Raw genomic sequence first — 16017 nt, 5'->3', positions numbered from 1 at the left:
ACTGACAAATTTAGAAAAGAGGTGTTAAGTAGCAGCAGAGCAGGGACAAAGTCAGATCCATCACAGGAAGGGTCCTTAAGCCACCAGCTGTGTACTTGGCACCCATGAGCTCCTGGAGGTACCACAGTCCCTACTGACCTCATTCTGTATAGGATTTATTTTTAACTTAATGTAGTTCAATGGCATGTTAAAATGTAAATCACCAAAGTGTTGAGTCTAAAATAATGACAATGTGTGTCCGATATGGGAGTGAGGAGTGCTATGGAGAGGAATTCTAAATATGGTTCACTTATGCAGCTCATAGGTAACTGGACATACCTTTCAGCTGAACAAGCACACTGAGATGACACTTATTCCATCAGCTCATGTTGAATCTGCAAATGCTAGTTCAAAACTTTCCAGTCTGTTCTTTAGCACTTGAACTGGAACATCTAAGCCAATGACTTTGATATAACACCTGGGAACTCAGCATGGATTCCCCTTCTCCTTTGCAGGTGCTGAAAGCATCGTTGCAATTATGATTGGCAACTTGAAGGGCATGGAGATCTTACATCGGATTGAGAGTGGCATGAAAGTGACTATGGCTATTGAAGTGGGGAAAAAGCACAGCCCTTGGATGAATCAGTACTCCATCTTCTTCATCTCGGTGTCATTTTTCATTGTCACGGCAGCTACCATGGGCTACTTTATTTTTTATTCTGCTCGGAGACTCCGGCTCGCAAGGGCCCAGTCCAGGAATCAGGTGAGTTTGTGTGTGCCATTGCTTTTTTTTTTATACACCGTAGCCTCTGTGCTCTGGATCTTGAGGGCAAAATACTGATTGAGCACCAAAATTACTGAATTAGTTCCTTCCCCAGGAAGGAGTGTCATCTTTGAAATGCTAAGCGATGTATGTTTAAAGAGCTTAAAACTTTCCAAAGAAACAGTAAAAATTAAACTATCTGGAGAAAGCACCTGATCATGTTTAGTTAACTTTGTTTCCTACTAATTTTACGCCCTGAACTGCAGTGCAGCCGTAATGCTGATGTATTGGAGGTGGTGAGAGAGCTAAGCTGCTTTTAGCTGACCCTCACACTTCCCACGTAGCGCTGCCGATGTGCAAGCTGTAATGTGAGACACGACTGCAAATGTGTCTGCAAAATAGTGCATGGCTTTGGCTGCCTTTCTGTAGACCACAAGTTGGGAAACTGCTGCTTGTTGAAAACTGCGTTCAGACTGAAAGCTGTCTGAGAATTGCAGTGACAGCCACAATTAGGAGTGGGGGGGAAAAAAAGCACAGTTCTTTTTAAACCCCAGGCAAGGAGTTGCTAATGAGTTAAGTTTCCAGGTAACTGGCTTCTGTGCAATAATCTGATCTGTTGATAGGACTAATGCTTACAGCTTTCTATTCAGTCTGATCAGACCTGCCTTACACCTGCTACTTCAGGGCTTAAGCAAAAGCCTTCAAAGTGAGAATAAAGTCCTGAGATGACATCTGTCAAAGATGATGGGCAGCAGCAGGAAGAGGATCCAAGTGGCTCAGATGCAAGTACTTCAGTTCTGCCCTTACAGCTGTGTCATGAAGGACACCATGGGTATTTGCAGTGCTTCTTGCAGGGGCTACCTGAACTCTGAAAGAAGAATTGTTAGAGATTCCTTTCCTACAGATAGCAATAGCATGAGCATGTCACTCTAGCTGGGCTCACATTACATGAATTATCTCTTGATCAGTGGTTAGACAGTTAAAGAAGTGATGGACTTCTCTGCTATTGCAGAAGACCTGCCCTGCTGAGCTTCTCTGCTGTCCTGGAGATTTCAGGCCCCTTGAGCAAGATCCTTCTGAAATAAGCTGAAGCTAGAAGTTGCATCCAGGTGTTGAAATACAAGCCAGTTTCAGGCTTCTGTAACACTTTAGAACTGGCTTGTTTAAAATGTCAACATGCAGAACCATGGCTGTTCTTGGCAGGTATTGAGACTAGCTAGGGTGAATGGCAGCAATATTCCCAGAGTTGAAGGCTGTGTTCAAATATTGGCCATAGCTGAAGGCTGGGTTCCCTCTAATAATCACAGAACCTAACTCAGTCGAGTTTGTGTTCTGAAATCCTGTCGTCTAAGTGTGATCTGGTGGACAATGGTCAGCTGGCTATATCCTCACTGAGACTAGCGATCTAACATGAGTTGAACTGCATTTGTGCCTTGCCTAAGCTGTGGCTGCCTCAACTTCTGCATTAGGCCTCCTGTAAGTGTTTAGTTTTAGCCCATTTGCATGTTCTGATGTTGTGACACCTGGAAGTGACGTGAGGATACAGGAAGGGAGTAGGATACAATAAAGGAATAGTTGGAGGAGCAGTATTGGAAGTGGTCATCCACCTGTGAGATGTAGCATTGCTACTCGTGGATGTCAGATGGAGTTCTCTGTAGTACCGTTCGTGGGGATGGCATGGAGCTCTAACTTGATGCTGTTATCTTGATGACATCTGTGGACAGAGATGCGCACCGTCTCCTGCTGATGAGTTCCCACTTTCATGCCCTGCCATGAACCCTGAGAACTCTTTAATGCTAAACAGACCTGGGCAGGAAAAACTGGGTGCCCTAGAACCTGGTCTGCAAAAGACACTGTTTATTAAATCACGTGAATTTTTTTCCTCCTTTGAAGGTATTTAACAGAGCAGTTGTGGAAGTCCAGCTCTATTGTGAGCTATCAGGTATTCAGCAAGGTACAAATGTTGTTAATGTCCCAGTGGTAGACAGCACTGGGGAAATCCAGTCTGCTTGGCCAACACCTTCACAAACTATTTCTGTCTTGTGTTCTGTGTGCACAAGGAGTTTACTGTAGATTGAAAAATAACATTGATAAATGACATGCCAGTTCCACGTGATTTCAGCTGAGCTGAAATTAAGGCACCTTAAAAAGTGCTTTTAAAGTATAAGAATGGAAGAAAGCTTCTCTGCTATCAGGGGGTAAAAATGCACTGTTTTGTGAAAGTGAAACTCAAGACAATCCAGAATTGTTTTCAATTGTTTTTATACCGTGGCATCTAAAAACTGACCTCGCAATGATCAGATAAGCAAAGAATAACAAGAAAGTTCTTGTTAGTGAAGGTGAGCTACTAGAAGGTGATGCTACAGTGTTCCCTGTTAGCCAGCTGGTTGGGTTTTCACTGTATATCCAAAGTTTGAGACTTTAACAGCTTTGGCTCCATGATATAATATTAGTTAAACAAATATAATAACAAACACTTAATATTAGTCAAACAACTTTTCAGCTTGCGTGCTACACAGGGAGCTTTCCTGTTGTTGTTCAGCCCTTTGGAAACTGCCTGGACTTCCGTCTGTTATTTGGTGGAGTAAAGGAGTGTGGTTTGTCTCCTTTCTTGCACAGGTGTCTAAGGGTTACATGTTCTTTTGGAATGTGTCCTTAGGAAACAGTCAAATGTGTTGATAACTAAGTATTACAAATTTTTGCTCTTTCAGAAGTGAACTGCTGTTCCGAATGCATCCCTTTACCCAGTGTAACTACTCTTCAAAGTGTCTGTCTGCTTTTTTGACCTTCCCTGTGGGATTATATTGCTATTGTGTGAGGAGTCTTATAAAGTGTTAGTCTACCACTTAACCAGAATGAACACTTTGGAATTGCTCTGCAGAGTGCTATGATGAGCTAATTGTGATATGTGATAATGATGCTCTGTAGCTTGACTCTTGTATGTTCAGGTTCCTGAATATTTGGCTTGTTCTTGTGGACTGAGACACAACCCCAGGAGAGCTCTTGCCCTGGACTGAAAAGGGCGATGATGCTTGAGTCCTACTTGCTTACTAAGGGGTAGAACAGAAAGAGGGGAGACCACTTTCTAGATGCTTTGTCTCTTCTGCAGAGGCTTCCTGAAAACAAGAGCCTGGGTAGATGCATGTTTCATTCATGCATGATATTAGTAGTAAGCTCTGCTTGAATTGGGTGGGTTCCAGGTATTACCATATTGGCAGTATAGTTTTCCTTTTCTTTTGGCTTGAGAAAAATCTTCAGACTTCAGTGCTTTCTGAAACAATCTCTTGTTTCATAGACAGTCAGGCTGTTGAGTACCTTTAAACTTTGCTTTTTGCTAATACAGCTTCTGTTGTTACAACTACTTGCTGCTTGTGGTGAAGGCACCTTTTGGATGGCTTGATAACATATAACCCAGGTTTTAAACATGTTCGCCTCTGCAGACTTTTTTTGAAGGCAGCACCTGTGTCTCACTCAGCTTGAGCAGGAATTGCATACAAGTCAGTAATGTAAAACTAGGCAAAAGGTTTCTTTAAAAAGTTGAGTGACTACTGAGAAGAGCCAGTCGTGTTGTCTTGTGGTCCAAGTTTAGTAGCACACTTGTCCTAATTATGAGTTAAAATAGAGTAGCTTTTTCCTCGTGAGCCAGCTAGCTAAACTGTTTACAACCTGCGAGTTCTTATCTGAATGCATATTTTCTGGTCTTGAAATTCAAGTCCCCACCTCTCATCTCTTACTGCATCATGAGGTCTGTGAGCAAGAAGGTTGAAAAACAAGGCAAGTGCAGTAGATGGCTTGCTGCCTTTATAGTGAGCAGAGTACTGGCAATTCAATTCTTCAATATATTAACTTTTCTTAATAATGCAAAAAGGCCAGTGATGTTATCTGTGGCCTGGTTTCTAATTTAAGTGAGTCTTTACTTCCATTGATTTCATAAAGATTAGATGTTGCAGCTGAGAAATGACCTAATTAATGGCTTTGGAGGAGGTGAGTTGCTCAACTTCCCACAATTCAAAATAGTTCTCATGGCAGTAGCTACCTGTGGGGAAGAACTTCCTTAGTTTACAGGAGAAAAGCAGAAGTTCCTGACCTCCTTAGAGCTTGCTGGTCTGCACTGCCACGACCACACTCGCAGGGTGCCAGGAAGGCACCCTTATGCAGAAAGGCTGGAGATAAAATTGGCAGTGTTGGACTAGGGAAGACTGAGGACTAAGGAACAGCAAACTTAATTTTCCCAGTTAGGTACCTCTCTACTTGAACGTGCCAGAGCCTGCATAGGAGCCAGGACCTGACCTGTTTTGTAATATCTTGATTATTTTTGTTTTTTTCCTGCCTCAACTTAGTCAGCTATTTTTTCTAGAGTTGCTGGGTTGGGACTTTCAGACTTTTAATGTCAATAATGTTTAATGTGTGCTTGAAAAACTTGGCTTTACAAAATGGTTTGACATTCCAAGCTGGAGCATCCTGGATCTCCTGGTAGGCTATTCAATAAAAAGCTTCCTCTTGCAACCTTTATCCATTCCCCTGCAGGCGTGTTCTGCTTTACTTAACAAAATCAGTGTTAAAGGTGACTTTGCCATTGGTGCATTTCATGGAGAGCAATTAAATTTGTGCCCAGGCAAAACTTAAATATTGTTTCAGTAAATTATTAATGATACAGCCAGCTGGGTCCTGTCAAATGTACTTGGCCAGACATTAGATTTGTACATTAGATACTGTATGAGGGAGTACATTCCTAGAAAGTTTAGTTTTCAGTTAATGAATGACAAGTAGCTGTGACAGACAGTTCTGGCTGCATATGAGAAGTACTATTGCTCTGTTGATGTTACCACATTTGCTGCTGAAACTTTGGGAGGCTTCAGTGTTTACTGACATGAGTATGTGGCTGCTTCTCTGTGGCCCCACTCTGAACGAAGGGGAACATCATTCTAAAGTTAATCCTGACATACAGAAACATCTGTTGATGTCTTCAGCAGAAGAACTCAACAAGTTTCAAAAAAACTTGACTAGTTCTTCTTCCTAAAAAAATACACCTGAAAACTTGTTTGCATCCTTCATCTTGTGGACTGTATGTATCTCTTCCTTCATAGCTGTTGATAGCTATCAACTATTAACTCCTAGAAGCATGCACCCTGATGCTATACCTTAGGACCCCAAAACAGCACTGACATACAGGTAGGTCATTTTGCACCAAAACTGTCTGACAGGGTCCCAGGGGACCATCTAAATCAACCTGTTTGCCATTAATTGCTTCAGCACAAGGACTCTTATGCAGACTGGAATTACCCATTCTGGCTGAATTGGTTAGGTGTCAGCAGCAGCTCTCCACCCACTTGTTCCTTCTGTACTTGTGCCACCAACACTGCACCTTCATCCCAGGAAAGATTCTTGTAACTGAACTAAAATGCAGAAGGGGAGGTAATGCTGGATAACAAACAGTGTGGGGTTCCTGCACTGAGCAGCTGGATTGGGATGAGGATTTTTGAATAGCTGCAAAACTTGAGTCTAGTCTGTCCCTAAGGTAAGTGCTGTGTTGGGACAGCATTGCCAGCAGTAAGTGCACTGGGGAGGGAAAGGACAGTCATTCTTCATGTTGGTGGAACAGCACCAATCTGTGACCTTTCAACAGAGCTGTTGGCTCCTGTGCTAATTAAATGCTTTGCAGTGACAGCTGGACAGCAACAGTTGTCAGGCAAGCTGGGCTGCTGCTGTCTGCTCATCTCTGCCCTGCTATCCTGACAGCAGCCAGCAATTGTTGCCTGAAGGGGAATTCTTCCTCCTCTGCTTGCATTAAGCTGCCCTGTAATCCATCTGGGGCTAGTCATTTGATTTGTTTCATACCTTGTGTCACAGGGAGGGGGAGAAATAGCTCTCAGCCCCCCCCCCCCCTCACCTCTTTGTTCATGTTACTTTGAATCAATATTGAGATAAAACTGCATTCTTCCACTTGACAGGAGCAGTCGATGCTAGGAGGCTCCTGAGCTGTTTGCTCTGTAAAGTAGTTGTGGCAGAGGACTAGTTCGGGGTGTGTTGGGGGTAGCTGAGCTGGTTGGTAAAGAATCTCACCTTTCATCAGGGCGTGAGTTTGTGCCAGGAAGTTGTCATAAAGTGAGTAGTTAAAAGTATTGATTGTTGGACTTGATGTTCAGTCTTCGGTACAGAGTGAGTCTGAAGCCTTCTGTTTGTTTTGCCTAGGTCTAATCTGATCAAGGTATTACCTTGCATCTTCTCAAAGAAGAAATCCTTGAAATTCCTGTGCTTTGTAAAAAGGTTAGGTAGAACCAAAGCATATGCAAATGTCTTGTTGGTGTGTGTCATCCAGAGTCAATAACCACATCAGCATATCCTGAAACTGTTTCACATTGTCTCTAAATAGCATGGTCATGCTTACTTGGCTTGTTTTGATAACATCTGAGTTATAAAACTGGTGCTGCTTGCAGTGGGCTCTGTGATAAGTATTACTAACAACAACTTAAGAGAAAAAGGACTGTGTTTAACCAGAACTGCTTTCTGTTACAGCGACAACTAAAAGCCAAGGCTAAGAAGGCCATTGAACAGTTACAGCTGCGCACCCTGAAGCAAGGGGACAAGGTATGACTGATCCTGTGATCTCCCAAGTGTTACGGCACAGCCTTCGCACAGAATCCAGAGAGGGCTCCTTGGTACTGGTGCACGATGCAGAAGTCTCTGAGCCCACAACTGGCTCTTACAGAGATGGTTCCTCTTTCAGACCAAGTCCTTTTCTGGGGTGCAAGACTTTCCAAATTGCACATTCTTCTAAATCAGATTTTTTTTTAGCTGCTCACTTATAGTCTTGCTGGGGTGAGAGGTCCCAATTTGCCAGCGTGAATGCTTGAAGGTAAACTAGAATATCTAATCAGCTTTCCTGGCTATTGTCTTTGTAACTAAAACTGGAGGTAGCACTTTCTAAACCTCTACATGATGCCTCAAATAATCCAGTGATGGTTTGCAGCTGGACTTCTAAACCATGGCATTAAACTTCCAATGCTTCTGTTAAAGCGTCAGCTTGACTAGGAGTAATCTGTGCCATGTGTTTATATAAGATTATATACAGGAGCTATCTTAGGTTACTTTACACCCCTTTGTCTGCAGTAGATCTGACTGGAGTTCAAAGGAAGCTTTCAAAGTCTGTTAACGCTGTAAATTCATTTCACTGCTTTAGGAAACTGGTCCTGATGGAGATAGCTGTGTTGTGTGCATTGAGGTGTACAAGCCGAATGAAGTAGTGCGTATTCTGACTTGCAAGTAAGTTGTCTTCCAAACTGCTCCTTAATCCAAAATATGGAATAGTGCCCCATACTGGTTGTTCCTTCTGCTATGTTAATAATGCTGATTGAACTTTAATCAAGCTGTTGCACAGCAAAAATTCTTGAATCTCTGTCAAACTCCTTTGAACAACAGAACTGTGTAAATGCGCACTTGTGGTGTGCCCCAATGGCCTGTGTTCATAACTTCCCCAGAGAAGGGACTGACAAATGTAACTTGGCAGACCCCAGTGCCTCTCCAGGGGATGCCAGGGCTTTTTAAAGATTTTTTTTTTTTTCCTTTGCTGGTATATAAGAATGTTACCTCTAAGTTGTAGATAACTGGCAAAACTGTGCCCATTTCTTGTTGCTTAGTTTGCTGGTTACCAAGAAGGTTGTGCTTCTGCTGAACTTGTTAAGCCATGCTAATTTTTGTAGTTTAGAAGAAAGGATTTCTGTTCTTGTGTGCATCATGTGAAATAGAGACCAAAATAGAGATATATCAGTTTGTTTTTCTGTGGTTCTCTACTGCTTTATCTCATTGCTGTGCTTCTGTGGAAGCCCGGGGTTGTAGCACTAAGACTTACCAAGAAGGTTGTGCTTCTGCTGAACTTGTTAAGCCATGCTAATTTTTGTAGTTTAGAAGAAAGGATTTCTGTTCTTGTGTGCATCATGTGAAATAGAGACCAAAATAGAGATATATCAGTTTGTTTTTCTGTGGTTCTCTACTGCTTTATCTCATTGCTGTGCTTCTGTGGAAGCCTGGGGTTGTAGCACTAAGACTTTAATTTGATTGTCCCTAGGATAAGCAATGAAGTGTTTTCAAGTCTTAAGAAATCTTGTTTTGTGGGACTTGCCCCTGTGCCTGCTGAATGGGACTGCTCTGGCAAAGCTTCTAAAATGAAAGGGCTGCAATGGGAACTGCACAAATTCAGTATGGGAAGAGGCATTGTAACCCTTGGGGAGGGTCACAAAAAGGCACTTGGAAAAATTTTGATATAGGAAAAATCAAGTTCTGAAGAATGGAAAAATCTGTAGCTGCTGTTGTGTGCCGAGCAGTGTTGTTGATATAGGAAAAATCAAGTTCTGAAGAACGGAAAAATCTGTAGCTGCTGTTGTGTGCTGAGCAGTGTTATTTGTCAAACACTATCACATCTGAGCTGGGGTTACCTTTGCACAAGGTTACCGTTCTGCAAAAGCTTTCTCTGCTCCTAAGCAGTAGTATTTCTAAGCTGTTTTGCTGTCAAGAAGTTGGCCTGTTACGGTTTTATCAACAAAATTCCTTTATCTAATGCTTAATAGTTTAGAAAAAACACAACTGAATAAGCTTTCAGGCATGTGTTAATGATTATTCAGTTGTCTGGTCAGGTTTATGCTTGCGGGTAGTCCTGTTTAGTAAGTCCCACGAATGTGTTAATGATTATTCAGTTGTCTGGTCGGGTTTATGTTTGCGGGTAGTCTTGTTTAGTAAGCCCCATGAGTACAGGAGCATTCAGAGAGTCTCTAGATACTTTTGGCTGACAGGAGACTTGACTTCTCATTATTTCCCTGTAAACCCTGCTAATCTTGATCTGAACTTGCAAACAAGGTGTGACTTATTGGATTAAGAGGAGAGTAACTTCTTTTGAGGTTCTTCATACACAAATTTGCTGCACTATGCTTTGCTCTGAGGCTGCTTTTACATACATTTCTGATGTTTCATTCCTCTTTGGCCCAAATGTATCTCTGAGAGGCACTACCTTAAGATGACTGCAGTTACTTGATTATCTTCACCAGTGGTGATCCCTGCCAGTATCAACTGTATTAAATTATCTCTCACATGAGTTATAAACTGATATTTCCGGTAAGAACATACTTGATGGTGGTGGTTGACCACAGCACTGAGACCCTACTTGTTGAAAGCATTTAACTGTATCGGTGAAAGAAACAAGCCATTGAATGCTCCTGTGAGTCACATCAGTGGTATCTAAGTATCTGGGGTGTGCGTATTTGCAGAAGGCATTCTTGTCCAGATAGTCAAACTGAAGCCATTTATAGTAGCAGAGGTACACAAGACCAGTATTAAGTCCAAGTACTTAAAATAGTCATGTACCAAGGGAGTTTCAGCTTTACTCCAGAGATTGCATTGGTGCAGCTGGTTGTGTGGGCTGAACTGGAGAATCCTGGTATCCTATTGGGGCATAGGATACTGAGCACTGGATGTGGTGATCTCTGCACTTGTCTCATAATAGAGTTCTGATTAGTATTGAGCAGTGCCTGTCTGCCTTGCTATTTCTATTCAGGCTGAGGGAACAGGCAGATTGCAGGATTTCAAGGCTTCCTCTTAAATCTGTGGACTAATTCAGACCCATTGTGAAATTGAGTGTCTACACAGAAGTGCACACTTGCATCTGTAATGGCTGAACTATATTTATTTTCTTGAGTGCACAGCCTGCCAAGTGTCCCCTTGGAATACATAGATAAAGTAAATGTGTGGGAGTACAGTTTATCTTGAGGACATAACTCTGAGATGATTTTTCTATGTGGTCTTAAAAGAAGCAAGTGCTATTTAGTCATCTGCATGATAGAAGTTAACCTTAAAGCTAAGGCTGAGATGTCAATATTTGTATTAGTAAAATTATCAGCTGGGAATGTATTGTACACAGATTTAAAAAAAAAAAAGCTTAAGACTGATATAGCAAAGATGATAATGCTGAATTCTAGCAAGTTCTATAGAGACACTAATAACCACAAGCCAGCTACAGGTTGAGAGATCAACTATCCATGAAGTTCAACTGAAACTTCTGGCAAAATAAGGTAATCCATTCTAGAATGAATAAACTCTTGGTGTTTCTAAATGGGCCTTCATAGCTGCCACAAACAGTTTTCCTGGTGTGGAACCTGACTTGTTGGTTACCTTCTTCCACCAGCCATCTATTCCACAAGAGCTGCATTGACCCCTGGCTTCTGGAACACAGGACATGCCCGATGTGCAAATGTGACATACTCAAAGCTTTGGGTGTTGAGGTAAGCCAGTGGTCTGTCTTGGTGGCAGATGCCGTTATCAGTATTATACTAGTGTAGTGACCACATTGAGCTATTTCATGCTGCCTCCAGAGCACAGATAAGCACAGGTGTTGCCATGTCAGTGGTGAGATGCTACACGACTAACTGCTGTGTCCCCTTTAGCAAAGCCTGCAGCTGACCTGGTCTGAGTTGGTGTCATCTAAAGCCTTGGGCAGAATGTCAACCAAAATTTATTGTAATGGATGACTGAAGAACTGCTCCTAGCTCTTCTGCTAGCAGCTAAGGGTTTTTCTCAAAGGTTTAGGCAGACTTGGACAACTCATGCTGTCCCTGAAACCAGCCTCTATTCAGTTACTAAGTACCCAGCAATGTCCTTGGAAAGTTAATGTGTTAGCATGCATGGCTTTCCTGGAGCCACATGGCTTCCTATAATACACAAGGAATTTCTGATGTGTTCTGTAACTGCTTGTTGTGACAAGTGCCAGGGGAAGATGCTGTTGCCAATGCCTGACACTACCTGGACCAGCTAAAATGTATGCCAGAGTTTGCCTGGGGGAGGGACATCTGCACGGAGTGGAATGAAGAATTTCCTGGTACTGGGCAGTAAAAGGGAAGAACTGTCTGAAGAAGGCAGAAACTGCATCAGAACTTCCTGCTCAGTTAGGCAGTAACTGGTTTTCACCTATGATGCTGGAGGTTAACAGCAGAACTTTTTTCAATTTTTTTTTTCTAGGTAAAAGTTCACTAGACTCCAGCCCTTGCAGGCATTTGGGCTTCTGGAGAGATGCAGCCTCCTACCAAGTTGTAACTTAAGTTTTCTCTTTTTTCACAAAGGTGGATGTAGAAGAAGGGTCTGAGTCTGTGCAAGCCACAGTATCCAGTGGAACATCAAATGTCTCTATAATTAATGAAGAGGATAATCGCAGTGAAACTGCATCATCTGGATATGCTTCTGTACAAGGAGCAGATGAATCTGTTCTGGAGGAACATGCACCACCAGAAAGTGCGTCTATTGTTTCATCTGTCTTGCTAGATTGTGTTGCACTTCTTGCTTCTGCTGTGAATTAGGGGGGAGGTTGCCTTAGTAACACCACAGTGCTTGAATACCTTGTTTTCCAGGGTGATCTTCCCTTTTGTTTTAGCACTTGGCTCTGGCACTTGGTCCTTGTTTTCAGATGAAACATAACCTAAATGTGAATTAAAAACTGAAATCTATGAAAAGAGTAGTTGAAGAATAGGAGGCTTACTACTTAAAGGCCAAAGAGATTCTTCTGCAGCTGTCCCTCATCCTGTTGTCTCTTCAGAGATTTCATTTTAGATGAGTTAGTGTTGCTTTGCCACCACATTTGTCTGCTTTAAGTAGCTAGTTACTTACAGAAAACTTTAGGGGAGTCAGTCCTACTCTTGCTTAAATGATGCAAAGCAGAGATGACATACTTCAGTTGAATTTAAGATTTTACCAAGGCTGAATCATCCTTGAACACTTTCAGAGAATTTCAATAAGAAAAGACTATCAGCTTTTCCAAATACCTTATCTTTTAAAAAAAAGAGCAAATTAATTGAAAATGTCTTTTTAGCCCTCAACTTTGCCAACACACACTCCATGTTCCTGTTAATTTAAAAATGGAAAGCTTCCAGGTAAACAAAGGAAAGTGACTGTTCCCTGGGCAGTGGAATGGCCTTGAGAAGAGGAGGAAGTGGGGAAGTGTTCAGAGGCAAAAGGGATCCTCTGGTGGCTGTGTTAGCTTAGATTTCCTGTGGGAAGTTTAGCTGACAGGAAAATATAAGATTTGCTGCCTGCTATCTGTGGGACACCTTTCTGCAGTGAGTGACATGTGTATGGGGGTGTGCCCTGTTTAGGCACCCCAGTAGAGCAGAGGGCGCTACCAAGGTTAGTCTGTAGGGAGGAGGCCTTCCTTGCTGAATCAGCCTGTGTCCCACCATTTATCCTGAACCTAGGCTTTAGAGGTTGCTCCTGATGCCTGTCTTCAGCAGCCCTGAAGCTCTATGAGAATTGCCCATCTCCTTACAGATGGATTTTGTAGCCTCACACGGCCTTCTGCCACTTGAGCACACAACCCAGGCTTGCTCAGCACTGGTGAGAAGTGAACTCCAGGGCTGAGCAGGTACCTCTAGAAATGACTGGTAGTGTCAAGAAAGGGCTCACAAACTGATGAGGTGCACCATGGCCTTGGATTCCCACTCTGTGGGAAAAGTGCTGGGACTAAGACTGCTGCAGTGGGCTTGTGGAAATAAGACAAGTGTGGTTTGTTTCAAGAAGTGTCATAGGCAAGCTTTACTATCTTACCTTGTCTTTCTTGATTTTGTTCTGGACAGATGACAACATGCATCTTGTAAACAATGAATCCCAGCCCTGTGCTGTGAATGTCCTTCCACACGTTGACAACCCAAGTTTTGAGGCAGACGAAGCACAAGTTCGTGAAGTCAGGTCCTAAGAACATGCCCAGCAACATGGTGTAAGCCTTCTCCAAGGAGCTGCCTTCTGCCATTGTGTGTATACCTGACATTACAAGACTGTATCAGAAAAAATATTTTCTTGGCAATGCTGAGATCAAATAGACTTGTTCAAATCATAATTGTATGGTTTGCGATTCTTAAAACTGCGTCTCCCATGTGGAATTTAGTTTTAGCACTCTTCAGATAAAGGTGTCTTAAATATAAACATCAGATTTTTAACACTAAAACAAAAGTTCCATCTTCAGCAAAGCTTCTCTTCAGTGTTTGGTTGTTTAAATAAGGAGAAGATTCTTTGTAGCTGTCTCTACTGGGAATTGTTTTGACTTTGGTTTTTTGTTGTTTATTGTTTTAATTCAAGTGGATTTTCATTGTAAACAAATTGATTTTGATCTGGTCTAATACTTGTTTACCAGACATGGTTTGGTTTAAAGCAACACTGTATTTAATATTTCAGTGCACTAATTTGATAGGAGAAAGTATAAACTAATGCCTGTCAAACTGGATTTTGCCCAAGTGTCTTTGGTTATCTGGTAAATGGATTGATTCTCTACCTCTCACATCCAACCCACCAGCCACACATTCCTAAAGGGAAAAAAAGAGCTTCAAGCTGACAGGCCAAATTTGACTTGAACAATACTGTAAAGGGAACAATTGCAGGAACTCTTCAAACCTGTTAATATTAGACAGTCTGAAAGATCCTCCATAATTTTTGGAGTTATAACCATCTGTTGCACCAGCAATATGCCAGAGTCCTGGCTTTGTGAGAGTTTGGGATGACTTCAGGGAGATTGAACGAAAAATGAAAAGATAAATTCTTCCCAAAGGTTGTGTTGTGTTTTGTTCAGAAAATGATCCAGCCTCTGAAAAATGCTGGACTAGTGCTGCGTATTGTCTTGTGTGTGTGCTAAAGCTGCAGGGAGAGCTGACGTCCTGTAAACACACCAGATGACTGGAGAAGTTGTCTGCCATCTGTGGGGAGTTGAACTGAGGTCGGGGAGGAACACTGGGTGCCTCAAGAGTAAGTGTTGGGCCTTGCCCAGTGAAGGTAACAAGGACATCTTACAGATGCACTTTATTTTTTATCTCTGTATCTACGGCTTGTTTCTAATGTTCGCAGAACTTTGTCTTAAAGCCCGCAATAAAGTACTATTGAATCTGGAGGGGAAAAGCAATGCGTTTTCTCTGCTATAGTAGAATTAAAATGGTTGTAAATATTTCATGATTTGTATTGAATTTGAACATGAAAATGTAAATAAAACTATATTTTGATGACCCTGACTGACATTAATTGTTGATTGCCAGCTCTTACAGGGAAATAGATGCTGAATTTGCCCTGTCCCACAACCCCAAAACTCATTCAGTTTTGGGAGGCCAAAAAGCAGCAGTGCTTGCTCAAACTAAGTGGAATAAGGAGTGATAATTTTGCCAGGGTGCTACTGTTACATGGATTGAAATTGTGTTAAGATGCTTAAGCCTATAGCTGTATTCAAAAACCCAAGCAGCTTCCAGTGTGTTCAGTGAGCTGCTTGATACACCTCCGAACTGTTCCAGGCCTGTTCAGCACAAGAGTCTTACATGAACTCTTCAGACCCGACACGTTGCATCACACTTTCCTCTGTCAGGTTGCTCATCATCCCTCCCTTACACAAAAGTTTATGCTTGCTTTGTAAGACAGAGCATTTTAAAAACAATTAAATGTCCTTTGTTCTGTACTATACTATACTATTGGATGTGGTAAAAAAGTCACTTCCTTGGCCAGGTTGGTAGCAGTTAGTCTTGTGTTTCTTTTTAGCTCAGTTCCAAGTCTAGCCTAGGAAGCATTGGTTGGTTATGGGCTCAGATTGCAAAGATTAGTATAACTGGACTGTATTTTGCTGTGATTACCTTTCTATTCTACATCTGAAGAGCAGAGAAAGGAACAGCCAAGCATGGAAATATACTACCCCTGAACACTGATGAAATAATCTGCCGGTCTTCTGTTTAACAGGACCAAGATTTGACCTTCAAAAGAAAAGGGGGGATTCAGATCAATTTATACAGTGAAAGGTGTTTTGGGTTGTTGTTGTAATGCATTTGGGTTACTTTGTTTAGAGGAATCAAGCCTTTCTGTTTACTGTGTCTTAAGAGCAAGAAACCTGCCTTTTGTCCTGTACTGGTATTTCTGAGGGTAATGTGGATGCACAACATTTTCTCAAGGAATGCACAAGTAGAGTTCATGTCAGTGAACTCATACTACTGTAGGGTCAGATGATGTGTATGTGTTCTGTCAAGATGTGGACTTGCTTGGAGCTCAAGCCACTTATACCAATCTTCAGGAAGATTTTTAAGATTCTTGTATCAAATGTGAAGTACTGCTAAAGGAATAAATGCTCTCCATTTGTACCTGAACAGTGTTTGAGCTACTGTTAGGCAGAACAGTTTGATGCTTCTCTGGTTTTGCAGCTTAACCTGCGAGTTAGACGTGTTCTTATGTGTGCAGATTTACACAGATATTTGTAAAAATTAGCTATGCGAGGGTTTTTGTTTAAA

The 16017-nt window shown here is 42.0% G+C and overlaps 1 protein-coding gene across 1 annotated transcript; it reads left to right on the top strand.

The window, feature by feature from the left end:
* Nucleotides 1-469: 469 nt before the first annotated feature.
* RNF128 (ring finger protein 128, E3 ubiquitin protein ligase) lies at nt 470-13545 on the top strand (the record flags this gene model as incomplete). Its single annotated transcript, XM_010088185.1, has 6 exons — nt 470-742; nt 7259-7330; nt 7923-8005; nt 10914-11010; nt 11845-12013; nt 13348-13545. Coding segments are annotated over 6 exons (813 nt in total), but the record flags the coding sequence as incomplete, so codon positions are not given.
* Nucleotides 13546-16017: the final 2472 nt, after the last annotated feature.

Source organism: Pterocles gutturalis, unplaced genomic scaffold (genome assembly GCF_000699245.1).
Source record: "Pterocles gutturalis isolate BGI_N339 unplaced genomic scaffold, ASM69924v1 scaffold4507, whole genome shotgun sequence".
Lineage (NCBI taxonomy): Eukaryota > Metazoa > Chordata > Aves > Pterocliformes > Pteroclidae > Pterocles > Pterocles gutturalis.
This window is presented reverse-complemented; position numbering and strand designations above follow the sequence as displayed.